Source organism: Acromyrmex echinatior, chromosome 2 (assembly GCF_024713525.1).
Source record: "Acromyrmex echinatior isolate Ae372 chromosome 2, ASM2471352v2, whole genome shotgun sequence".
Lineage (NCBI taxonomy): Eukaryota > Metazoa > Arthropoda > Insecta > Hymenoptera > Formicidae > Acromyrmex > Acromyrmex echinatior.
The window spans coordinates 2404318-2431776 of record NC_141853.1 but is presented as its reverse complement, the minus strand read 5'-3'; the positions used below and the strand labels follow the sequence as shown (position 1 = coordinate 2431776).

The 27459-nt window shown below is 30.5% G+C and overlaps 3 protein-coding genes across 4 annotated transcripts in view; 1 reads left to right on the top strand and 2 right to left on the bottom strand.

The window, feature by feature from the left end:
- Positions 1-16354, bottom strand: part of haf (leucine-rich repeat and fibronectin type-III domain-containing protein hattifattener) — a 31315-nt gene extending 14961 nt beyond the window's left edge. Inside the window, exon 1 of the mRNA XM_011055218.2 lies at positions 16206-16354. The gene's annotated coding sequence lies outside the window, so the exon portion shown is untranslated. The remainder of the gene's footprint in view (positions 1-16205) is intronic.
- Positions 1-23540, top strand: part of Rab3GAP1 (RAB3 GTPase activating protein subunit 1) — a 41500-nt gene extending 17960 nt beyond the window's left edge. Inside the window, exons 7-14 of the mRNA XM_011055220.2 lie at positions 18472-18529; positions 18634-18724; positions 18804-18945; positions 19407-19587; positions 19662-19761; positions 20151-20470; positions 21941-22144; positions 22226-23540. Coding sequence (XP_011053522.1) covers positions 18472-18529; positions 18634-18724; positions 18804-18945; positions 19407-19587; positions 19662-19761; positions 20151-20470; positions 21941-22144; positions 22226-22456 — 1327 coding nt within the window. The 3' untranslated portion in view covers positions 22457-23540. The remainder of the gene's footprint in view (positions 1-18471; positions 18530-18633; positions 18725-18803; positions 18946-19406; positions 19588-19661; positions 19762-20150; positions 20471-21940; positions 22145-22225) is intronic.
- On the bottom strand, positions 22472-26760 carry Tango6 (transport and golgi organization 6). Of its 2 annotated transcripts, none has more exons than XM_011055217.2 (9): positions 26381-26760; positions 26029-26128; positions 25712-25946; positions 25108-25632; positions 23819-25012; positions 23542-23746; positions 23088-23239; positions 22702-23010; positions 22472-22626 (listed from the first exon to the last, which is right to left on the bottom strand). In XM_011055217.2, exons 1-8 carry the CDS (start codon positions 26424-26426, stop codon positions 22732-22734), a joined length of 2736 nt encoding a protein of 911 aa, XP_011053519.2. In that variant the 5' UTR covers positions 26427-26760; the 3' UTR covers positions 22472-22626; positions 22702-22731. The 2 variants fall into 2 exon arrangements, with proteins under 2 accessions (XP_011053519.2, XP_087272948.1); XM_087416822.1 differs by having other exon boundaries at positions 26082-26128.
- Between the last annotated feature and the right edge of the window lie 699 nt (positions 26761-27459).

The window sequence follows — 27459 nt, the reverse complement described above, 5'->3', positions numbered from 1 at the left end:
GATTAGTGGACATTATTCTGTACGTTGTTCAGATACATTCTGTATAATGATCAAAGGCTAGTGAACGCTCCTGTTCAATGTTTAGCTCACGATCCATAAGTTCTCACGATTAATATTTGTAATTTTTCCTTACTCCGGACAATAAATATACATAACACTTTTTCTAAAATGAAAGATATATATCTCCTGACATGCAAGCAATTGCAATTTAATATTTTTTCTCTTTAATAAAGTGAAAAAAATTAATCATATACCTATCGATCTATATTTACATAAATAAATAACATTATTTATAAAAAAATATTATTCATTAACTTTCTATTGTTTTTAGATTTTATAGAAGATAACATGAATAATAATGATTTAAATAAAATATGATTAAGATTCTCTATAATTAATTATAAAAACAAAAATACAAAAATAGGGCAAAGAATAGGCGCTATAAATCGTGTGCTCGGAATTTAACCAATAAATGTATCTGTCTGCGATTATTTTAATTTCCTCGCTAAAGATTAAAAAATTAACTAAAATGTACGTTTTATCATTGAAGTAATAAATAGTCAAAATGGTTTGATTTGTAATAAAATGTTAATTATCTAACATAAAACATGAATAACGTTTCATTTATAATACATTCAATAATATATTTTTTTAATTGTTTCACTTTCTCAATTTATTTTCTTATTTCTTAATTAGAGATAAGTTATATGTTTCTATATATAATATTGAGATTTGAAATGTGCATTTAAAGAAGCCAGTTTTATCATATTTTCTAGAAAATTATTTTATTCTTTCTTAACTGAGATTTTTTTAATTCAAACAAATGCTAACTGCAGGAAATGAGAAAAGTAAGAAAGTGCGTAAAGCGAAATCGATTTTAAGAGTCACACTGCACTAACTACGTTATCGCGGAATCGCATTAAATTAAGCAAATACGGTGAAAGTGTGCCTACTTTACATCTGCTCTAATTTAGATTGTTGCAATCTGTCTGTAAATACACCTATTGAACCTATTTCTCTCGCATTATGCGTCTTATCTCGCGAAAGGAGAAAGTGTTGGCGTTTTTTTTACTTTTAAATAAATGCGTAGAATGATATCATCCTTATGCATTGTGATCATTCCACAATAATAGATGAGCTAAACATGTTTTCCTGTAGAAAATAATATCTGAAATGATGATTCTATAAATTGTTCCTTTAGAAACATTAAAGTTAACTGAGAGATCTAATCTTTTATCTCTTTGAATTTACTTGGACGACGTTGAAATTAATGAATTGTTCTAAGAAATATTCAGCCGATGATGTAAAACTCAAGATTATAATATAACTCTGTGCGTGTATAACGTAAATATCAGTAAATATGAGTTCGTGCATATACAATTTTCTCGAATAGAAAAATCATTGTTTACGATCGACATTTACAAGAAGACGTCCTTCATTGACTTAAAAATTTCGCGAGCTTCTAATTGTATAGAATCCTGTTAATAGCATTTCATGCCTTCTACTGTGACTTTCATATACATTATTTACGCATTTTACAAGCGTATACACAACAAAATTCCGAATAAGCCGCAAGATTATTCTGTTTGTTGTTTCGATCCGCGAAACTAGATTCACTTCAAAGATCTGACAATGAGAGAATCACTCTCAAATAGCAAAACTCTCCAGAAAATCTATTCATCTGTTTATGTCTAATCCATGTAACATCTATCCACATTTAATAGACGATATTTTAACTTGAAACTAGTCGACAGTTCCCGCAAATAGTATTTGATGAGAATAAAAATTAAAAAATGACATATAAAAAGGTAATGTATGAAATCATACAAAGTAACGTTAATTAACTAGGATTAACTAGGATTGCCGGTGCAATTTATCTTGGATGCAACACACGTCGTTGGATCCAAGTTTTGAAAGAAGATCCGCGGGAGCTTATCCTCGCGATCTTCCTCATGCTTCCTCGCAGAATTTTTATGTGGTTCATGCACCTACCATGGCTGCTTTACGACCCGCCGAACTTTCCATATGCCTGTAACGGTTCGCGCTACCAGTCGGCACAGTATGCCAACCGACTATCTAAGTACTGTTACCTGCTCCATCTCGCAGGACACGCATATATACGGCCAACGGACCGGCGAACAACGAGGAGCTCCCTCGAGCGAATCACGTTGCGATTATAACGCATGCCATTCTTCATCAATGGCACTCCGCGTTAAGGTTAATCGGTCGTTTGACAATAACCCTGTTGAATTCAATAGATTTGTTGTAAAGCCAATATATTTTATGTGCCTAGAGTATATATATATACTATAGAGTATATATATATATATATATATATATATATATACTATAGAGTATATATATATATATAATATATATATATATTAGGTGTTGGAATTAATTCGTAGCGTTTTTTAATGAAAGAATGTTATTTATTTCACATGAGCATTAAAAAATACATTAATGAAAGTACTTCCCATCACTTGTAAAACGCTACGAATTAATTCCAACACCTAATATATATATATATATAATACTATCAAACATTTCGTTAAATATAATTTAATGAAAAATTTAAGTTTTTTTCTTCTATTTCCTATACTAGAACCGCCGAGGGTGCCATTTGGATCCATTAATCATTTTAATTTCTTTTTCTACTATACTTTATAAAAAAATAAGGTATCTGAACCGAATATATAAGGTCCATCTAATTAATTTTATTATATTATTTTTAAATTTCTATTTATGGGGATATTGAAATGAATTAAGTGAGAATAAAATCTTTATTTCATTCACTCATAAAAACAAAATATATCTTCTGTATAGAATATTTGTAAATAAAAGAAAAACAATTTTTTTAAGCTCTGTCATTGGACCTTATTACACGCATACACGAAGAAAATTCTTTTTTAAAGTTTACCTTGAAAATGTGATAGTCGTGGGACAATATTGTATTTCGAAGAATTTTAATATAATTCTCATTCATTAATAAAACTACAATAAAGTATAAAATAGTTTGATTAATTTTACTGAAGTGCATGGTAAAAATTTTTTAAATATTGCATTGTATCACAACTACTATATTCTCAGGATAAATTTTAAAAGAAAATTCTCTCCGTGTATGAATATAAGATCTAAATAAAAAATTAATTAAAAATAAAAGAAACTAAATGTTATGTTTCTAAATCACTTTTAAAATGATTATTAATCATAAAAAAGAAATCCTCTTTGGGCTTTCTCTATTTTTAAACATCACAATTACTTTTAATTTAGTTTATAATTAATTTTTTAATATTTAGAAATTTCTAGCAATTTGAATATGACTTTAATTTCTTAAAGTTAGCAGCATTGAAAATCATCCTCTAGCATAAGCCCCACACGTAACAAATGAATAACAATTATAGTCTTAACAATTATATAAATGGATCTTATTAAATGAGAATTCATTGTTTCTAATAAAAAAATATACTTATTAAATAAAATCAATTTATTTGTTATTTTTCCATAGCTAGAGAATTATATGATATTATAATATATATATATATATATATATATATATATATATTATAATATATATATATATATATATATATATATATATAATAATATATATATAATTGTATGATATTATATTGTATATAAAAACTGTAAAATAATACGTAAATTTTGCAGCGAATTGTTATAAAAATGGCTTACTTTCTTTATCACGTTTTTTGTTGCATTAAACAAACGTGTTCGATTTTAATTTCCCAGTCCCTTTTTATCTACCTTCTATGGCATCTTTTAAGCATATACTTTAGACATAAAATGTATTTTTAAATAATAAATTTAAAAGTGGGCCTTATTTATTGGGTCTTATTCAGCTCAGATATTATTTACTATTAGACTCCCGAATATAAACTATTGGAAATAATTGAAAAACTATTCTATATTAAATAAAATATTGTACGTTATTTGTTCTATTAATATTTTTACTAATTTGGTAGATATTTTTCACAAAAGTATTAAATATCTATATAGATTATTAAAAATATGTGAATATAATACAAATAATTTTAAAATAATGTCAAAATAACTCTTTAAGGATAGAAAATTAATTAAAATAACCTTTTAAGGATAGGAAATTATCAAATTGATATCTTCGATAATTCTAGCGGAATATCATTCGCAGTTCTAGAATAAACGCACATTCATGAGAAATGCAGTTATTGTAGTTCCTTAAGAGAATCCTAAAAAAAAGTGTATAAAATTAGTTTTTCTCTGAAAATTATAATTTTCAAAATTATTCCTAGTTCTAACTTTATACCATATTGTTTCAAAACGATATTATTCGAAACGGTTCTTTAATAAAACAAATAAAAAGCATTTTTTATAACTAATTCCGCTTTTTTCAAAAATGAACAATTTTTATCTCTTTTAAATTGTTCTTATTACTCCAAACATTGTTCCAAAACAATAATTTTATAAGCTAAATCAGAAACCTGAAAAAAAGTTTTTCGACGAACCGATTCTCGTATTAAGAGCAAACATACACTTCCTTCCGTGGTCCAATCGGAAATTTTTTGTTCTGACTTGTTCTACGAAATATAGTTCTGCAGTATGAATCTTGCATCACTATCGAATCTTCCAAAATTTGAAAAAAATATTACTTTTTGCAGCCACTAACAAGAGTAAAAATACACTTTCTTCCGTGTTTCAATCGAGTACTTTTTGTTGTGGTTTACAAAACAATTCTGCAGTATGAATCTCGCATCACTATCAATTCTCCCAAAAAAATCGAAAAAAAATTAATTTATTAACTCAGTAGGACTTACACACATTCGATTTGCGTATTATTGACACATCACTACACGCTACTATATTAATATCGCACGCACACATATGTATAAATTTTCGTAAAGCATTTTTATATTAATTATCTATCTAAATTTTATCTATCTTAATTTTAAGACTTAGTTATTGTTTATTTATATAAACTATTAGTCTGTGAACTACAATTTTGTAAGTACAGATTGCTAAGCTTTTAATTAAGCAAATGTTACAAGTATCACAATGTTAACAGTTCTAGACGTCATATTCGATTAAGGAAAAATAAAAAGATTTCTATTTCAAAATTTTTTTTCGTTTTTGGTCTTCTACCTTACAGATACGTATTAATACGTATACTTTAATTCTGGAAAATTTTTAAATCTGTAAATAAAAGAAAAAGAAATTGCAATACAAAAATTATTACGTTTAATCGGTAAAACTTTAGGATCCCTAAGGGGGGGTGTTGGAATCTGTAATACCAACGAAACGTACTCCCCCCCCTTTTTTTTTAAATAAAAAATAAATCCTCCAAAATAAAAGGAAATAAGCTATGGGAAAAAACTTATATGAAAAACCAAAAAGAATGGTAAATTACAGTTTCTTGTTATCACATAGATTATTTCTTCATATACATAAATGATTTCAAATACATAAAGCAGTTTCCTTATATTTGAATAATTCATAAATAATAAGATAAATTTTAAAATATATTATAAACTTTAAAATTATGATTTGAAGCTTATGAGAAAAATGAATAGAAAAATACAACTTGAATATACATAATCTAGCATTTATGCAATATATAGAATATAGCAGAACAAGAAATGTATGTAATGTTTTATTTGAAATTAAAAATCTATTTTATCGATCAAGTTCGGCTATTGTTCTTCCTAATACCCACAATAAATAATAAGAGTCTCGATTTAATCTATTTTCAGAACAACTTTCATGAAATTTTCCGGTTTATATCGGAAACGACGTGAGTCTCCACAATGCAGTGCTTTCTTCTGTCTTTAAAATCTCAATTATAGTTATCACGGCGAAAGCTCTCAATTTTTACGGGCATATCTCGAATGTGTTGTCAGCGGGCAATTAAGGAATTATCCATTTCAGTTTCGCTTTCATAAATCCTTGGTATTCTATATAGGCGTGGTGTAATTCGCTCACTGACGATTAAGCCGCGAGTTAAGAAGCAATCTTGAATCTTTTTTTTTCCTCGCTTTGCACAAATTAGCAATGAATTCGTCGTTATTGATACATATTTACTAAAATACGAATCGCGACTATAGATATATACGCCGCATCTATCAAAAACTTAATTTATTAAGTATTATTTACTATGTTTAAAGTAAACGAATTATATCAGTAAAAACTTTGTATTGTCTATTACTATGAAAAAAAAATTAGAAATCCGAAATATTTATTTTTCATATTAAAGAATAAACTTTTTGAAACCTTTGCATTTTTGCTGTATATCCCATAGGGGTGGGATATATAGCTACTCAGGGGGGGGAAGGGGTATGTATAGCTCATGAAAAATTTATAAATAATGCATATAAATAAAACGTAAAATAATATAATAACTTATAAAATGTGTTTATAAAGTTTTAAGGAATAGAAATAGTAAATATGTATATGAAATGAATAATAAATAATAATTACAATTTTCCTACATATATTACAAGTGTTATGACATGAGATATTTCATATAATGCGTTTATTGCATTTAGTGCACTGAATTCAATCTACGCACTTTGTATATTTTGTTATAAACCCCGCTCGCTAAAAATGCCGCAAATGAAAGCGAAGCACTTATATTTTGCTATACAACATGCTTTACTATTCCACTACACGTATGTATCAAATGAAATAACCACTAAGTCTTTTACACGCCCTACAGTAATTATTTTATGTGGACTTTAATTTATAATGACTTACTACAGTGACAAATCGATTCAATACGAACTCACAATAATTTCATTAATATTAACAGTAAGAAACTGAAATCACACAATACTAATACATCATAAAGGCATGTAATAGAATGGTTACTAAAAAATTACATCCACTTCTCCTATTTTTTCTGACTTTTGCGGCGTAAATTCCAACGCGGCATATTTGCCGAAGTTACCCTATGGTGGAATTAAAAGTGTTGTATTGCACATAATATGGCGACCAATAAAAAAATCTGTAAGAGTTATACTATCGGTTCTAAATGCTAGATATACTTTTTAATATGTTTTAAATACTTTTTTAAAATCTATTATATGTCAAATGTAAAAACAAAAAATTGAAAAAAAATATTATTGAGTTATTGAACGTTATATTTCATGTCTACTGCATTTTGGACCGAAATGCGCAAACGTCGTTACTTTGCTACCAGGCATTTTTGGGAATACAACATCGCTATCTCTTCTCCGAAGAGATCTGTCTCGTAAAAAGAGCGAATGGCTCTCGAAATCGTGGCTGATCATTGTCGACCATGACGATTAACATTTCACGGCCTCCAGCTCGGAAGAAAGCGTCACAATTTTTTTTCCATCAACTATTATTCCGCGTATAAAAAGCGAAGACATACCGAAAAAATTACTCCGGATCGTTCTAGATGATTCTCAATGCTAGCCACATGACTAGCCAATATTGATAGATTATAATTTATGTTTCTAAGCTATAGAAAATAATTATTAAGAAATTTACGTCTGAATAGATTTTTTTTCTTGAAGTTTAATAAAACCTAGAAAAAAGTCATAATAAATAAAAATTATAAGTATTAAACTAAAGAAAGTTCTTTATAGAGAAATATATTTTCTCTTGCTATTTCCGATGCTGGAAGATTCTTTAATAATTTCTTCTTTAAGTAAATTATTTAATAAATTATAAGATTTTTTTTCTTTGCAAAGATGTTGAGGTATAAAATTATAAATAATTAATTAATGCTGCTCATAACGACAAATTAAAAATAGTCCTTATTTTTATTTACAACTATTATTCTAATTGTAAGTAAATTGTTTTAGTGTATATCACTAAAACGACAATTTCATTATTGCAATCAATTAAGTTCCATTATCACAGGAAAAAATATATACACATTACGCAGATTCGAGCAAACGACGCAGTGAAATATATTATATATGTAATTTTGTTAAAGCTGCTCAGTAAGACATATCTGCTCAATCTATCGATCATCATACTTCGATGATCATTGCGTTAATGGTCGACTGAGCACTATTGATGCTCGCTTTTCTTTCTCGAGAATGTCCTGATTTACCTCGATTTTTATGTTCCCTTTTCGCGTTTTTCCTCATAATCGTTGAATCGCGAAAAGAAGAGATTCGATTGACTTTCTCGCTTTTACGCATTTTACGTCAAAATCTGGAATATTTTTCTAGTATTGACCTTCGATTGACAAATTAGGATATGAGAATGGTAGACTTGAGCTTATTATTATTCTATCTGTTGGCATGAAAGAGATTGTATATCAGCATAATAATATTATTACGAAGATATAGCGACAATAAATAAGTAAAACTTATGAAAATATACATATAGCTTGTAGATATGTATAATGCTGTGTCACGTAAATTAATAAATCAGTGACTTTTATAATTTTTTAATGTTTCAAATTTTATTAAAAATAAAATATTGATTCGTATATTGCGATAATAAAATTATATTTATGAAAATGCACACATTACTACCTAATTTTGTATTTATAGTGTAAATGTCATAATTGTCTATATTATCTGACTATGTTTACAGAGATGTAACGCTGTAAACGTTATTTTTAATTCATTATTCTACGGTAGGCTTTCGTAAAACACGAGAAATATCTTGAGACACAACAGAATGATGTTCGCGCGTTGTGTTTCTCAAGCGCTACTTAATTTCATAATGCCGAAACTCGTAAGAATGTAGACACATGCGGTTTTGATATTAAGAACAGAGACACATAAGTGGGGACCCATTGGAGGCTGTCTTGCTCTCTCTTTTTCTCACTTTGAAACATCCAGAATCGTCTCCCAAGGATTTCGACATTCCATCTTTTGTGACGACAATGTCTGATTCTTATATGGAATCATATTTGACAGAACATTGTTTGAAGATATTTTGACTAACAGATTAACAATCGATAACTAAGGCTTGTATAATTTCAACAACGAATGAAAATTAATAGCGAATATTGACTACGTTTAGCAGACTTAATAGTTGAGTGAACGCTCGCTGCTATTGTATTCTTCTAGATCTAAAATTTTGATTGGATGATCTAAAAGAATACATCAATAACAGCGATCCTTAACTCAACTATTGAATCCGTTGAATGCGTCCACAAGAAGCTGTATTTTGAATGACAAAATATGTATAATAAAATTATTGGCTCACATTTTTATTTAAAATATTTTATTTAAAATATTTTATTTGGAACCAGTAGTCTTGCATACAAAATTTTAGAAATTTAACTAATATTTTTGAATTTAGAAATGTTTGTGAGCATATTTGTATTGTACAAAATACATTTATATCATCTTTTTTGGCGAGTCAAACTAAAAATTATTAGTTAGATAGTAGATAACACATACAGAATAATCATAGGTTTAATTATCAAAATATTTGATAACCACAAATGTTCAGAACCAATTTGCTAAAATGTCTATAGACACATCAATTTTTTTAAAGTCTGCTGAGAAATCTTACATATCCTAAAAATATTTATTCTAAAAGAAAGCGCTTTATGTCTCAGAAAGACGAACAATGCGTAACTTGCGATTTCTTTGTGTAACAATGATGTAGCTTGCAAAATGACTAACTACTCTCTGCTTCTATTTTCCTATTAACCCCCTGTAAATCTACCACGAAAGATAAATACGCCTTTCGCACACCTTGTCAGTTTCGTGAAAAAGAATTCGTCCGCCGAATTACACCGGATTATGCGACGTTTTATTTTATGCCACGGGCTGTGAGAATTGTCACACAATACCGGACCCAAGGGTGGCCTGACCGACACAATAACAAAGAAACATGAATTAGCCCATCGTACGGTTAATTACTGACTTCATCCGCTGCCGACACAATCGTCCGTTCGCGTAGAACTGTGAACCAGAACGCGATGCGACGCGTCGAGTTTGTCTCTAGTCATTCACCAGGCATTGAAATCTCCAAGGCGTGCATTATGCGTTATATAAACATGATTGAACATCTCTTTTAATTTCAATTTTTCGATCGATTTGGACAACATTTATCCCTAATAATAATTTTGCATTTTTTCAATTTTTAACATCCTTGTCATATGCTACGTATTTAAACTTTATTTAAAATTCTGTTGATACAAATTAATCTCCAGAGATACGAGATTTATTCACTAAATTGGGTTTCGAGAGTATAATCAAGAGAAATTATGACGTCAGGTGAACTCTCGATCGATTCGTGAGAGCGGAACAGTTATTGGGCGGGAAGTGCCTCGACGATGCCCGCGACGGAAGTCAAGAAGCTGTTCCGGAAATGAGAGCTACGGCGTTAACTTGGTTTCTCTCGGTCTCTAGAATGTGGGATAGGTCGCGCTGGGTCATACTCTTTTTCTTCAAAGATAAGAAACAATCTTAATGATGATAATCTGTACGGTCCTCGAAAATTTTTCTCGACATTTCATCTCGTACATCGATGATTTTATTTTTATTATTTAAAACAAATTTAGGAAATGGAAAATAAATATGAAGATTGGATGAGATGACCGGGTTACATCTAGAATACAATGAAATTGTAATACTATGCAACATTGAGATAATCAAGCAGGTTCCAGTGGAACTTTACGTTGTTCTCGTTGCTGTTCATTTCTCTGTGAAAAAAATCTCTATGAATTCTATGAGAGCTTTTTGCGTTAAAACAAATTTGACTCTTTGTGATTTTCTTCAAAACGAAGTGCCCGACCACGATACGATATTATGTCGTGCATCGGTGCACGTGCCTTTCTAAAACGCAAACTCGATCGCAGGTGGCTTGAAATCGTTCGAAGGGTTCCTTGGATAAAACACACGTAAACTGCAATAGAAAAGCCGTTGGCTTTTGTTATGCAATCGTAAAGCGTAGCAAAACGTGCGTTTGTTCATATCACATATAACATTACAAAACTGATTTTTTAACTTTAATTAAATGTATTAACTAAAAATTAATTTAATTAGAAATTATTTGATTATATATATCGGATTTTTCTTCCGTGATATAAAATCGAAATATCGCAACATTCTTAGAAATTGATTTTAATATGATTATAATTCCTGTGTATAATATCGTATAAACAATTTAAGAATATTGTGATAATTTTTTTAGATGATCATTTTCAAAGATCTTTTACAATGATTGTATTATCGAACATTTTTTTGTCTAAATGTCTGATATATTGCTATTATTTATATAAGATAATTTATATAATGATATGTTACTATTATATTTATATAAGAGTGAATATGTTAATTAGAGTATTTGACTTAATTTGAAAGTCAAATAGTTGTTAGTATCACGATCGAAGTGAATGATAAGACGTGAAGAAAAGCGATCGCGTTACATTTAAATGCATATCTTAACGTTTAAATGATAGACACCAACAATGACGCTTATAAATTGCAATTAGCGCAAAAGAGCGTTTCATTAAAAAGCGACAAAATGAGTTGGCATTTATTATCGCAATAATAACAACTGTTTCCTTTTAACGATTACCGTCAAAAGCTTGCCGTTTCACCTACAAAACTGAACTTTATATTTTTATTCGAAAGTGTTTTATTCTACAACATTTTATAAATGAAAATTAACAAAAATTTATATGTTCAATTATATTCTAGAAATAAGTTCTTTAATTGTTTGATAATTTAAATTATCTTGAATCATATAATATTATATAATATAATTATTTATTTAATTTATTTTAATTATGTTAACATAATTATACACTGAGAGAAGTCTTTTTAATATTTACTTTATTTATGAGAAATGACAGATAAAAGGCATTTTACTGCTGTGAACAATTCAATTAATAAACTAGACTATAATGTCTTAATGTCCAAGTCACAATCTTATGGCAACTAGAAATGCAAGTATAATGAAACAGGAATGATGTAGATCGAGGCAGGAGAGCATCATGGTCCGATGATCACGGCTTGAGGACAAACGGACCACTATACACCATTGCCATGCTCGTCGGTCAGTTCTCGAGTAAATCTCAGCAATTTCTCCGTAATGGTTGCCAGACTGAACGTCATTACCATACGCCCTGATTTTTCTCGTCAGACCGACCGTGACGATGAACATTGCTTGCGTTCGTATGCAATCCTAAAAGTCGCTCAGTGCATTGAACCTAGCAAGCTTTCGCAAAAATTTAAACATTCAGTCGTTTAGCATGTGAAAGTGTTGAGACACATTTCGATAAATGTTTCCCGCTAAAAGTAATTTTCGTAAATAACTCACGGTTATCTTCCGCGAACATTTTGCGAAAGAGAATACGTGCAATTGTGGAACAAAGAGTGATCGATTCTTGATACTTTTCTTGAATATATCATATAATTTGCGTACTTTATGATTTTCATATACCTTTTACGTTATATAAAGCATTCCTTTAAAGTTATAATCAATTAATAATAAATTGAATATATAATAAAAATAATTGATTTAATACTTTGTTGTTTGAATATACAGGATATTTCTTGAACCTGTTACCACAGTTTTTGAGATACTTCTGATGGACTGACAGTAAAATGTTCTAATAACAGTTTGTTGATTCCTAATATATAATGAATTGCGTAAGAAAAATTTTGAAAGTTTGTTAATTTTTAAACATCTAAGTCATTATATTTTTTTAAGTGGAATAATATATTTTTCTTTCCATGTTTTTTTGTAGTACATAAAAAGACGAATTTATTGATTTAATATTATGTATAATTTTGGTTATTCAATCTCAAGATAATTCAACTAATATTTACAAAAATAATCCACCAATGAATCTATCGTCGATACCTAAAGCAGTGAGACCTAAACATAAACAAATGACCGTAGTAAGGAACGTACGTAGAAATACGTACACTGAAAAAAAAATTATTAATTTGACTAAATGCGTTTAGTTCATAGTGATCATTTAGTTCAATTATTTTATATGTATAAAGTTTTATATAAATGTCTGAACATACATTATTATACATGTTCGATCGCTGGGAGATGTTTATCTTATTTATAAAAGTAACTGTTCAAACTGCTACTTTCCACAACACAAAGTTTCATTTCTTTCAATAGATTGTTATATATAGATTAAACTGCAATGTTTGGATTTTATGTTTGGATCTTATTGCTTTAAATATCGCTTAAATATAATTTGTAGATTATGTTATAAGTATCTTGAAATCGAATAGTTAAAATAATACACAATACTAGATCAATGAATTTGTCTTTTTACGTATTACAACAATATGAAAAGAATATTGGTTTTATTTTTAAAAAATATAATTTGAATTTGATTTTTTATAAAAAAAAATTAACAAATTTTAATTTTTTTGCACAATTAATTGAATGAATTCCTTATTAAAATCCAACAAACTTTTGTTAAAAACATTTTTGTCAATCTGAAATATCTTGAAAATTATGATGATCGATTTGAGGAACACCTTGTACACGAAATCGGTCTTAAAAATTGCAAAGACAAATATTAACCGTGGATTTTTTATAACTTCGTTAATTATTCAAACAGTGTTATAGAAGAGACTGTTATTTTCATCGTGTATATATATATATATATACGTATCGTGTATATATATTTCACCGCAATTTGTTATTATAAAAAAATATTTCCTGATCCACTTATGCAACGTTTACGTAATGTTATTACTCGCGCAAAACGATCAACACACAACACACTTGATAATTTAGCAATATCACATAGAGCATATGTAAGAAATGCTATCCGATTTTTCCTAGTCTTATTGCTTCTTCATCTTTTTATTCGGCTCTTTTTATTGCGCGCATATAAATTTCACACTTTCCTTTCTTCTCTCAATATCACTTCCGAAGATTCAGATTCGTGATACCGTTCTCAATCACTTCACGATCGATCGAGCAGAAATAAAAACACGAAGAAGCTCATCTCTTTTAGATCCAAATCGATTTTTTTCGCTTTGTGCAGTGAAGTATTTAAAGTATCTCGATAATATCGTGATCTTTGATAATCTATTATTCTCAATGCTGAAAAATTCCAAGCACTGCTCGTGGTTTCATAAAAAGTTCAATTCTTATCGCATCTGCCTGTAAATTCCACTGCCGGCTTCTCGATTTGTGTGTGTCACAACATATCGTAATTTAATTAGTAATCTCCAAAAATTATGATTGATAATTTACTGCTCGCCCATAATTTCGAGCTTGTTTTTACAACATTTTTAAGCGCTAAATATGAATATGTATAAATATTCAAATATACAAAAATATTATGAAAAATATACATATCTAAGAGAATTGATAAGCAACTATCAAATTAAACAAGAAATTTTAATCAAATAAATATCTTTGCCATTTACTATTTAATACTTTATAAGGCACTGTATATACTATCTAATATTGTTTCTTTGTATAATTTTTATGTATGAGTAGCTATAATTGATATAAAGCACATATTTTCTAATATATGTACAGAGTGATTCACTTAATTTGAAAACCTTTAACATTTTACTTTTTATGATACGAAAAAATGTTTCAAATAAAAGCAGAATAGTTTCGAGGAGGATGTATTTTGGTCACGTTGTATTTTTTTAAGTGGACGCGCCGGATATGAAGGTTACCTCCAGTTTTCTAGATGCAATTATATGATTTTTTTTTTACGTAATATGATTCCTAATTATTCTATATTTAAAAATATTAAAATATAGAGATTTTGAAAAATCAATAGTTTTTAAATTAAATTTTATATTTTATTGTGGTACATATTGATATGAAATATTAAATATCTCGTATTGTTTTATAATCGTATCTCAATATTTTTATGCACAGAATAATGTACTGCATCAATTGATGTAAAAAAAACGTATAAGTTACTTATCAAAAAAATTATGTAATTACATTAATTGTAAAATATATAATAATTTTTAAAATAAACAATTATGAATTTTCTTTACACCAATTGATTCACCTCGCATTATTCTGTGCATAAAAGTATCAAAATACGATTATCAAAAGATAAATAATTTACGAAATATTTAACATTTTATGTCAATATATGCCAGAATAATGTATAAGATAACTCGAAAATTATTAATTTTTTATATCTCTGTCTTAATACTTTTACATGTAGAATAATTAGAGAAATCATATTATTTAAAAAATCATATTATGTAAAATTAGAGGAATCATGTAATAAAATCATATAATTACAGCTAAAAAAAGTAGAATTGACTTTTGTATCTATATATGTGTGGCGCCTCTACTTACAAAAAAAACGTAATCAAAATACTTCCTCTGAAAACCGTTCCACTTTTATCTGAAACATTTTTTTTGTATCATCAAGAATAAGTAATAGAAATATTCAAAGTTTTCAAGTTAAGTGAACTACCCTGTGTATGTGTATATATATATAGTTATATCTCTCCAACGATGCTATTTGAGTAAACGAATTCGTTCTTTAAAAATCTTCGATTTTGTGCCTTGTAAAAAATTAAACGCGGGGTAAGAACTTTCCGAGCAGAGCGCAAACCACACAAACTATTCGGTATCTTGTCTGGTTATGAAAGGTATCTCGCGTACATCGTATATCTATAGTGCGGTTCAAGGTCGGACGGTGTACGTTGAAGACGATAGCTGTAAGATACGCACGTAGGTGCATTAACCCTTCGAAGAGTCTGCGATGTGATGCGCTGCTATAGTTCCGTGAAGAATAGTATAACGTTTGTAAAAAAGCAAGTCGAACATCTAATTCTTTTAGCTAGGAAGTAAAATAAATCTAATATTCTAAGTTGTTGAGTTGGAGACTCTTTAGCAAGATATCCTTTTACAAATATAAAAAAAAAACTGAAATTATGTCACAGTAATGTAAACATTTTAGCGTTCTTAATTTCATTAGTAATAGAGAGATATTATTTTTAGATCAGATCAAAGTTGAACTGCACAGCGAGGAATTAAATACACCGCTCATTTATATCACAAATTTTCTAAGCTCATTAATAGTCACGTAACGGTATTATTAGTTCACGGTACCAGAAGAATTATTCCTCGAGGTCAAATAGATCTGTATCCGAGAAGCGAGACGATTAAGTTCGAAAACTGAATTTTTTAAAGGAGACTTACAAAAATTCAGATAAGTACACTCGCGTCAAGCGCAGATACATTTAGCATGTTAAAACTTACACGTCTATGTACTTCCAACCAATGTTAATACTTACTTATATTTTTCTCTACGAGTGAACAATCTGGGCCATGATGCCGAGGAGGAAATTCGGCCTCACCTCACTGGAAATTCACCTGGCTACCGCACGTAAACGCAACACTCGTACGAGTAAGCGAACGTTCCCTTCGCGGATCGTAGGCGTAACCGGAATGCACAAATTATGGTTGGAATCGCAAGTCGTCTTACAAGTTGGTCATGTCCTGCAAAGGACGAGAAAGGAGGAAAGAAAGAAAGAAAACGAAAATCCGTTTCTACACTTCGAGTCGGTGAACCTTGCACGGACGCGAACGTGGAAGGTTGCTCCGGCTTCTCTTGACCGTTAGCTTGATCGTCGCATCGCGGTCTTAAAGTCGACTGCAAGAATCAAGCGGCACGGCTATGTCCGTCCTCGGCCCCCGTAGAAATCCTGTCTCGTGCCAGCACCGTGACAGCCGGTGGTAGGGCGGCCGAGTCTTCGGCGGGTAGGCTTCCCTGCAGGCTGCCGGATAAGATGTAAGCGTCTTGACGAGGTTTGCCGCTAGCGGAAAAACCTTGTCGAAGGCGGAGTTGACCCTTGACGGTGGTCTTGCTACGTCCAAGTACAGAGTATCCTTCAATCCAACATGTGTAAATTATTCTGTGCCCAAGCATATACTCTGCAAAATATATCATGATTAATTTATAGTATATCTGTGTGTGTGTGTGTGTGTGTGTGTGTGTGTATGTGTGTATTTCTTATATTGTAATTGTTCTATTATAAACTTGTGTCTTAACCGATGAAAACTATATAAACGATTATACGCAAATATTTAGATATCCTTAATTCCAATCGTTTACCAAATGATTTATTAATAGACTTAATTTGTGTTTCAACGAAATAATTTTAATCTCTATGCAGTTTTATGTTATTTATTTCATATTTCATTCCGATTGTATTCGAAGCAGAGAAAAAAAAGAAATTATTGTAGATAATATTATTATTATTATTATTATTAAATAAATACGATTTTATAAATTTCAATTTTTTTTTCTTTTTTTCATGAAATAACAATTAATCTTTTGAAGTAAAAAATATTTGAAATTTTTTATTAGTATACGAAGTGTCGAATCGTTTAAATCTAACTGAACGTATAAATCTCCCCGCGTTTTCTTTTGGGCTTGCAATAAAATGTTTTGAAGGGAACGAGCACTCTTCTCTTGTCGCTCACCTGTTGCTTTCTAGTTATCGTGTCGTCAAGTCAGCTATATGTGACAAGATTTTGTAAGCGTATGGCGTATGTTCCAATACAATTGTGTCTTCAGTTTTGCATGCACTGCTGTTGCGCTGTAGTTCGATTTTCCATCTTCATTCTATAAGATTTGATAAATCGATATAACGTTCGATTGAATCTTGATTTTTTTAAAGGATTCTTCGATTGATTCATAGATGAATGTGTCATATAAAAATAAGATAAGATGATCGAAAAGAACTTATAAAAAATTAAATAATTTTTACCTTTGAAAAAAGAGTTTAGCAATAGTTTTCTAATCATTAAAACTATTGGATTTACGTTTTTTATTTTTAACTAATCTTGACATTACCATTTCATATAATTACAGAATGTAAACTTCCATTAAATTTTTTCTTAATAGAACAAGTCTTGTATATATATCTAAATATAGAGATAAAAATGAAAAAAAACTGCAAAACCATAAAATTTTTATTGACTATAATTCTGTCTCTCATATATATATATATATATATAAATATTTTATATATATATATATATATATATATATATATATATAAAACATCGATTTGAGAGATGAAATTAGCACGGCTAAATGTTTATGACTAGTAATACAGGAAATATGGATATAAATAACTCGTTGACTGCAGAAATATATAGAATATACGAAATACCGTTATACATGTGCATGTTAAAATATTGAAATTTACTTACGGGAGACAAGAGATTACTAAATCAACGACCGACTCTACAAACCTACCGGTGTGACTTTAGCGTCTAACATCTCATCATACGACCGTGAAAATCTTTTGCCCTACATTTCTAGGTACATATATCCCGATTAATAAATGTACGTTTAAATACACTTTATGTATATCGGACGTATAATTATAGCCTTCATGTCAATAGCATTTAGAAAGTTCATCTTGTAGGAAAATGCAGACGCGTGGGATCATATGATAGATCCCAAAATGAAAGACAATGAAGTGAAAGACTCTCTCTCTGAAGACAATGTCATCATTTCACGATATACAATCAGTTTTCTTATTTCAGAGTCGGGCCCGATTTTCCAGATTCCGTTCGCACGTGCTTGCTGCATCAAAAGTTACAGGTGACGCGAATTGCCAAATATTTTATGTAATGCTTATATAATTTTTATGTACTTTTCTTAGGTAAGAATTTCATTGGCTTTGTTCTTACGTTTTGTGCACGCAGATGATGAATTGCTGTATAACGAGGAAAAAAACGAGGGAGGAAAATGCGCATAGGTCTCAGAGTATGGAAATCGACGATGTGGACGAAACAGGTAATATTCATGAATTAATTACATGCGAACGATAGCAGAGAAAATTGAAATATTGATCTGGACAATTCTGCTGTTGCAGAATCCGAAGATGACGAATTTTTTGAATGCACGAGCGAGGAGTTGACGAACGAGGAGCTGACAACAACGAAGCCACAATTGAAGGCGAAGCACTTGCTATGGAACAAACCCGCGGGAAGATTGGCCAAACATCCTTCCCTCAGGTTAATTTTTCTTTATGATTAACGATCGCAATGATTGAGTTTGCTCAACCTAGAATTATAGCTTATAATATTATCAAAGAAATTTTTTCTTGATATGTAAAATTGTAAAATATTGTAACTTCACTAGTTAAAGATAAGTAATGAAATAAAATATTATTATAGTATTTTAATATTGATATATATAAATTGATATATATATATATACATATATATATATATATATATATATATATATATATCAGTGAAATTTATTATAAATTACAATATTTTTACATACATGAGATTTTTCTATTGGCTAATAAATTTTACCTCCTAGAGAATATCATACATAAACTATATTCAATAGTCATCACTAGCATCTTTCCAGTAGTGGAATATTAAATATTTCTATTGCCGAAGTAAAATTGAAAAGTGTACAATAGTAAAAAAAGTGTGACTTAACGGGAATTGATAATATGTAGGTTGATTCAAACTGGGGATCCTCTTTATCTACCAATCACGCAGGATCCTGTACCGAAGACGGAGGACCAACTGGAGGAGGATGCGCAGGTAATGATGCAACTTGGTACTGACAAATACGCCTCCGAAATGCGAGCTCGAATGATGAGTGCGTCTCTATTATCAGACATGGAATCCTTCAAGGTATACATTATGCATTGATCCTTAACATATTTTATGAGATAAACATCTATTTTCATTATGATAATATAATGTAGGCGGCAAATCCTGGCGCAGTCCTGGAGGACTTTATTCGATGGTATTCCCCGAGGGATTGGATTGACGACGAAGGTGTTGACGAATGGGGGCAAGGAAAGGGCTAGTATTTTTTTTAATATATATAAAATTCTAAAGAATATTCCAAATTCGAAATTTTATATTGCCGCTATATAATTTTTATTTTAATTAAGTTGAAGAAATATTGTAAATTTATCTCTCTATATATAATATCTTAGAAAAGTATTTCTATTGAGATAGATTTTAATGCCAAAGTTAATAGCAGTTTGAAAGATTGTACATTTTTAAGAATATATATATAAGCTGAAAAATAGACTGACAAATTGCTTTTTTAATGACAGATTTTTTGTTCAATATAGAATCGATTTTTCCGCAATAAAAATATCTCGTCAGTTTTCAATTAAAATAGAAATATAATTTTATATTTTCAACACTTATTACAATTTTTTATATCAAGTGTTGAAATGCAGGTCATTTATCACCACGGATGATGATCACTGATAATCCATGGTCAACGACGTGGGCATCGGCACAGCCAGTTCCCGCACATCGGCAGAAACGATTGTTCGACGACACGCGAGAAGCGGAGAAGGCCCTGCATTATCTGTGCTCGAAGCGAATAGGCCAGGTCGCGCAGCTCCTATTGCCGACTCTAACGCATGCCGCGCTCTATACCTTGAGCTTACAGAAACAGGAAGCTCTACCAAGCCTACCTGATGTAGCACAGAGCATACTCAATAAATTGCAATACGCAACGAAACCAATTCATCAAAAGCTGCAATTATATGAGGTACACTGCTATTTATTAATTCGTTTATTAATTCGTCTTGCCGCCCTAATAATAGCTCTAACATATCGGCCTGATTTACTAAGGCAAGGCCGATAAGTCAATAATGTTGAACGAGCACACATTTCGGAAAGATACACATCGGAAGGGATGTGGCACTAATACAGAATAATAAGAAAAGTAAAAAATTATTTATTTATTCTTTCTTCCTTCTTTCTCTAAAATTTAAAGATGCATGAATTATATCTCCGTCGTGTTACAGGATAAGGACCTTTACATTTATCTGTATAAATATATAATGTGTAACTAATACAAATGTAATCTCCTTATGAATTCTCCAAATTCAAAATAAAAAACCAAAAAAAATCCAGAGCGTATGAAAGTCAGCGTGGTAAGTCAGTACGCAAAGTTTAATCTTAAAATTAATTCAGTTTTAAGATTAAACTTTGCGTACTGACTATCACGCTGACTCTTATTCGCCCTGGGTTTTGGATTCTTTTTTAATTTTTTATAATTTATAATGTGTTGTATTTCGAATCATGGATTATTCAGATAAATATAAGCGATAATAGTTAATGTAGTTTGTGTATGGTATTTCGAATTATGAATTATTCAGATAAGTATAAGCGATAATAGAAAAAAAGTAGTTAAATAACATATAAAACGGGGAAAGATAAATAATCAGGTCACTTGTTAAAATTAATAAATTTTTCGAACTTATTAATTTTAATAAGTGACTTGATTAAATATTTATTTTTTTCCGTAAATGAAATTTCTAGAAGTTTCGTTTACGCTTACGGTTACTTATTAAAATTAATAACTTTGAAAAACTTGTTATTAATTTTAACAAGTGACCTGATTATTTATTTTTCCCTTTCTCTTTATATGTTTTTAATTATTTCTTTTCTATTATCGCTTATAGTTATCTGGATAAATTCATAATTTACAACACACTTTATGAATTATATATTTATATAGATAGATATAAAGATTCTTATGACCTATAACACGACAGAGATATAATTCATACATCTCTAAATTAAAGAAAGAAGAAAGAAACAAATAATCAATTGTTTATCTTTTTTATTATTCTGTATTAGTGCAACAACATCCATATTCCAATGTATCTTTCCCAAATGTGCGCGCGTTTAATATTATTGACTTATTGACTTTGCCTGAATAAATCAGACCGATAAGTTATGGCTGCTGCTAGGATGACAGAGCCACGCAAGTTAATGAACAGCATTATATATTCAACATAGCATATTCAATCATAAACAGTCGTTACCATTTGTTACCATTTGCAAACCAATGTTATTATGATTAATCAATATTTGTCATAAATATTTATATTAAATGTGCGCGTATAAATATACTTCAAATAATAATATACACGTACAGCTTATGTATAAACAGGAATTTGTACAGATAGATACTTTATATAACTCTCCCTTTGAATTTCAATTTCTTTAGGAAATCACGCGTGACATCGAAAGCGTGGAAGCATTGGTTGCTCAAGTAAACTCGTTACAGCACAAGCTAGGCGGTAATAATGACTCTAAAGAATTCACATCCTTTTTGATTCAATTGATGCGAGGAAAGGAAGTGAGTGTGCCTGGAGGTTCTAGAGGAGACATCGGAGCTCGAATAACGACGATGTTTCGCGATGCTCAAAAGGTATAGGAGAAAAGGAAAGAAAAGGAAGAAAAAGAGAAAAAATTTACAATTTCAACATAAAATATTTTGATTTTGTTTCAGGCTGCTCATATGATGACGTCCGTCAGTAATATCAATAAAGATACTATAAATGCGGAAGATAGTCGATACAAAATTTTCCCCGAACCATCGTGCAAGGAATTCATTTTGCGAGCGATGATACCACGACCTTCGCCATCTTCCACGCCGCAGCCACAACGGCTGTATGTCTGTCTTAAACGAGATCACATTCGTTTAGCCGGATTCTTTTCCGAAGATACGACGTTTTTATAATATCAAACATCATCGTCGGATTTAAGTAATTTTTATTTTAAACATTGTTGGATTTGTTGCAATAATGATTATAGATCATATATCGTATTTTTTTTTTGTTGAATGATTACATCCATGGTTCATTTTTCCGATATATCAGATACCTTTCGATTTCGCATTCGTTCGAAGAACTGAAAGAAGGCAAGAAGTAATATATGATGCAACGTGTGATATTCTTCAATAAATATATTTATTCGTCTTATTACATGTATTTTAAATATTTTTAAGATATCTTCTCAAGATATCCTGTTTCTGAATGTGGGTAATTCCGTGAGTAGATCTCGCATGGTGCAATCAATCTCCTCGAAGGCTAATTGAACATGAAGCTGTAGCACAGGATCTTTGTCCTCGCGCAAATTGCGCAATTCGCGATATAGGTCGATCATGTCACTGGTACAGCTGCTCAATAAATCTCGGTTAAGACCGCGAAATAGAAGTGTTGCGACTAGGACGGCAGCACGCCGACATTCAGGTACTTTGTCTGATTTTAATATACATGTGATGCAGTAGAGAATCTGTGTGGAAGCGTTAAGCTCAAGTTTAAAAATATTTTCTTTGATATTTGTTCTCTACGAATCTCTTATATACGTACTTCAGTGAGAACGTTTCCCAGACGATAGTTCAATACTTTGCAGAGCTCTCCTAAGCAAGAGAGACCAGAGGTTCGTACCAAGGGATCCGCATCACGAATTGCGCACAAAAAACCATTAAGCAGAATATTTTTTTGAACCACGCTCATTTCACCTACGAAATTTCACATTTTAATTATTGAATTATCTCTAACTCAAAATTTGCATCAAGTTTTATGAACCGCTTAGTCGCAATATACTATTTTATTCAATATACTATTTTATCGTTTCCTGGACTTGTATTTTATGTTTTCTGTCCAACATTTTAAATAACGATAATTTATTAACATTATATTTGTTACCTTATAAATTTTAATTATATTTTGTATAAAATATAATTAATAAAGATAAAAAGAAGATTTATAAAAATTCGTGCTGTATATATGCGCATATAATAAAGAAAAGATATCTGTGTACCCAAGGCTTTAGTTGTTTTAACCAATATTTCTCCGAGTTTTATCCTAGTTTCGACAGTTATTTCCGATATTGCAGCACGTTTGGGCATATCAATGTATTCAAGCATTAGTGTTTCTATAACTTTTTCTGGAAATGCAGTTGCCAATGCGCACAGCCCATTGATAGATGCTAGATATATGAATGAGTCTTCATGTTTTAAATTCTCCTGTAATCAAATACATAAGTAAAATAAATTTGTAGAAAGCAACAGCAAGCGAACAACGAAAATATTAGCAACCTCGAATAAACGCAAGATGATCGCATTGCGCGCAACAGCGTAAGCATCTTTAGTCTCAATCAGTTTAGTGAGTACCACAAGACCATGCGCCTGAATAGGAAGTAATGGGTCCGCGAGATCCCTTAAAGCTTGGTCAAATTTATCTGATGAACTCGACAAATCTTGATAATATTTCCTCTCCGTTCTAATTTGAGAATCATGTGTCGTGATACAAGCCACCACTTCGCTGATTAATGCTTTAAGTTGTGTTGACACATTCGAGTTCTTCAAATGGTCTTCTAAAAACGTTTTAAAATCTTTGAAGAGAACGATTTCGATTGATGCACTCTTCTCGAGCAAAATCATTTTTATCAACATTAAACTGATGTACAACATCTCGTATTCGCTCTCTTCAGTTTTCTCCCGATGGTTTTTGGTATACTCGTTAAATAACGATTTTATAAACGATAGTAACGGTTCAGGATTTTTTATTTGTGCGTCTTGAACGATACTTGTGCTGGCTAATTGCGATAGAAGTTTATGAGCCGCTAATTGCATCGTGATATGTTCTATTTTATCGTCTTCTGTCTCTAACTTTTTCGATTGTTCAATTTCATAGTTCCATTTATTTATATTTGACAGGAACTTCAGCATATAACAAAATAAACTGGGAGACAAATCCTTAACAATGGACACTAAGTCGAAAATAGTATCAGCTAATTTTTCATAGTCCAAATTTTTATTCAAGCCAGTAATTTCGATACCGCCAGTCGACGCAAATTCTGATGTTATATAGTCTCCAAATTCTACTGATGTATCATGTCCTAGAAAAGCTGAATATAACTTTTCCCGCAACGTCTCTTCTTCAAAAATTTTTAATAAAAGTCGTCGTAAATCTGTTTTTAACGTACAAGCACTTTCGCGGATTTTATCATATAGACAAAATAGAGGCGTAGCAACATACAAAATAACTTTACAAGGTACATGTTTGAATTTGGAATCTTCCATTAGAAAACATTTCGCTAGTATGTTTATACACCATTCTATCTCCTTTTCAGAAAAAATTTGTGATTCTTTCATTGTTAAAGGTGCACAGATAACTTCTATAATATATTTCTGACAAATGTGTGGATTGTAATCATACAAAGATTTAATACAGCAGTTTGCTATTATTGAGCCATGTTTGAACTTGTCTAAAGAAAACATGTCTAGAATCTAAAAAAAAATTATGATAATATTAATTTATTTTTATATTTATTTATAAAATATACTTTATATTATTCTATTTCTTTAAATAGTCTCTAGTTTACCTGTGGACATACAGCTTTGTAATATTCATCGATGTTTTTTCCATGCGTTGCTGCTATCAGTCGGGAAAACGTATCTAATTTTCTCCAATCCATACCCAAGTCTAAATTGTCGTTATAAATTGTGGCAATCAAAGATGATACTCCATTGGGTTGCATAAGCATCTTAATTAGATAGTTTTGAGTTTCTTTACGTAACCATTTTGGTGCATTTTGCATTCCAAGAATTGCCATTAATTCCCGAAAACATATATTACGTGGGCAATTACTTAATAGCGAAATAAATTTAGTGTGAAATACTTTTTGACGATTTTGCAGCCTTTGATATTCTTCCGTTGTCATCTGAAATTCCTGATTATTTAAATTCATAGGTTGAACTTTGTCCACTGGTTTAGCTAGTGGAGCATGAGACAATTGTAACAGAGCGGCCATTAAAAAGCCAATTCGTAAAAGTACAACTGGTCGCAAACTAAGATCATCATAAAGTTCTAGGAGTAAGTATGTTGAGAAACACAATCGTTCATATTTCTGAAATATGAAGTCTGTATATAATATAGATAAATAATTGTAGATAGTACTAATAATGTTAAATTAGGTAATACTTTACCTCTAAGCAACTCAAATCTTTTTCTTCGGTAATTGTTGAAGCTATGGGGCATAATTTGTGTATATCTATACCTACACCAGGTAGTAGAAAAGGTTTGATTCCAATTAATATTACAAATTCCACAGCTATTTTCACAGAATGATATTGATTCACATTAAAAGATGCATCATCTACATTTATATTTTCTTGCTTGATACCACGCAATATATAAGTTAATATATTAAGATATTGTTGTCTATAAATAAAACAAATATATTATTTAAATATTTCTAATCTATATAGAATTTATATAGTACTTCAACAATACCAAATTATACCTCATAGACAAATTTTCGATACATTGGATATCTTTTGGCAAAAGTGGCTTTACCTTCTGAATCATTTGTATCATCTTATCATCAAAATTTGTAACCTGATCTATAAATATAGATTTAGATTAAAAAATATGCTATGTATTAGCTGCGTTCAATTTAGGTGCTTGCATACTGTAAGCTGTAAACTCCATTCTATTTTCCTTCCACAAATAACGTGTGTAAAAACTGAAGAAAGAGAGAATAAAGCTCACAGCGCATGAACAACCAAATTGAAACTGAAGTCTTAATTATTATTGTAATATTATCTTAATATTGTAATTAATTGAATCTATTAACGAAATATATACAATCTTACCATCAGCATTGTATATCAACTTGGATAATATTTCATTGTAATCCATTTTCCTTTACACTTTTATTCAACAAAAAATCTTGTGAATTTTGTACATGCACATTTGATATTTCTGTTTCTATTCTAACGTAGTGACAACACTAGCTCCAGTTCAGCTGATCGTCTTAAAGCTGATTCCACATTAAATTTAGGTTCTATACTCCATCCACACTTTGCGCAGCTTGTGATCACGTGGGCTATAGTGGGGAAAACTCAAATGCAATTCACCCTTCGTAAGTTGCTGCCTGCTTCTATTAATGACGGGGGGGTAAAATGGGCGATTAGTCTACGCAAACCGGACAAAAATTCGTCCGACGAGTAGTTTTTCTCTCCGTGGACGGAGTATATATTAAGGTATCTTTACATGAGAGCGTCAAGCGTCGAGTGTCAGAGCATGCAGTGATATGTTAAATAATTTTATTGAAATGAATTGGATCTATGTACAATATGTACATTGGATCATACATTGGGCACATTCAGCAGACTCAACACTTAGCAAACGAGAATGGATTGAAATGAATTAAAATGGATTCAGATTTTCAGAAATACGGATTCATGAATGTTAAAATGAATCCTTCTCAATCTTGAATGCATTTTTATTCATTTATAGGAATGACATGGAGTATATTTCTATGCTTTTCAAAATAATATAGTATTTTGTTTGTGTGCGTGTCGTGTGCGTGTCGTGTGCGTGTGCGTGGCGTGTCGTGTGCGTGGCGTGTCGTGTGTGTGGCGTGTCGTGTGCATGGCGTGTCGTGTACGTGTGCGTGTCGTGTGCGTGTGCGTGTCGTGTGCGTGTCGTGTGCGTGTGCGTGTCGTGTGTGCGTGTCGTGTGTGTGTGTGTGTGTGTGCGTGTCGTGTGCGTGTGCGTGCGTGCGTGCGCGTATCGTGAAACTACTTAATTTAAAATTCTGAATAAGAAATGCAGTTTTTCAATCCAGTTGAATATAAAAATAATATCAGTCATTTCCATATATTGTGAATGCTGCTAAATTCAAAATTCTGAATAGGAAATGCAGTTTTTTAATCGAATTATATATATA

Coding starts and splice junctions, on each gene's coding strand:
- Tango6 (XM_011055217.2), bottom strand. CDS start 26,426: ATGGATTACAATGAAATATTATCCAAGTTGATATACAATGCTGATG. Junction 25,947..26,028: donor ATCGAAAATTTGTCTATGAG/GTATAATTTGGT, acceptor TTTTATTTATAG/ACAACAATATCTTAATATAT. Junction 23,240..23,541: donor TAAAACAACTAAAGCCTTGG/GTACACAGATAT, acceptor GAAATTTCGTAG/GTGAAATGAGCGTGGTTCAA.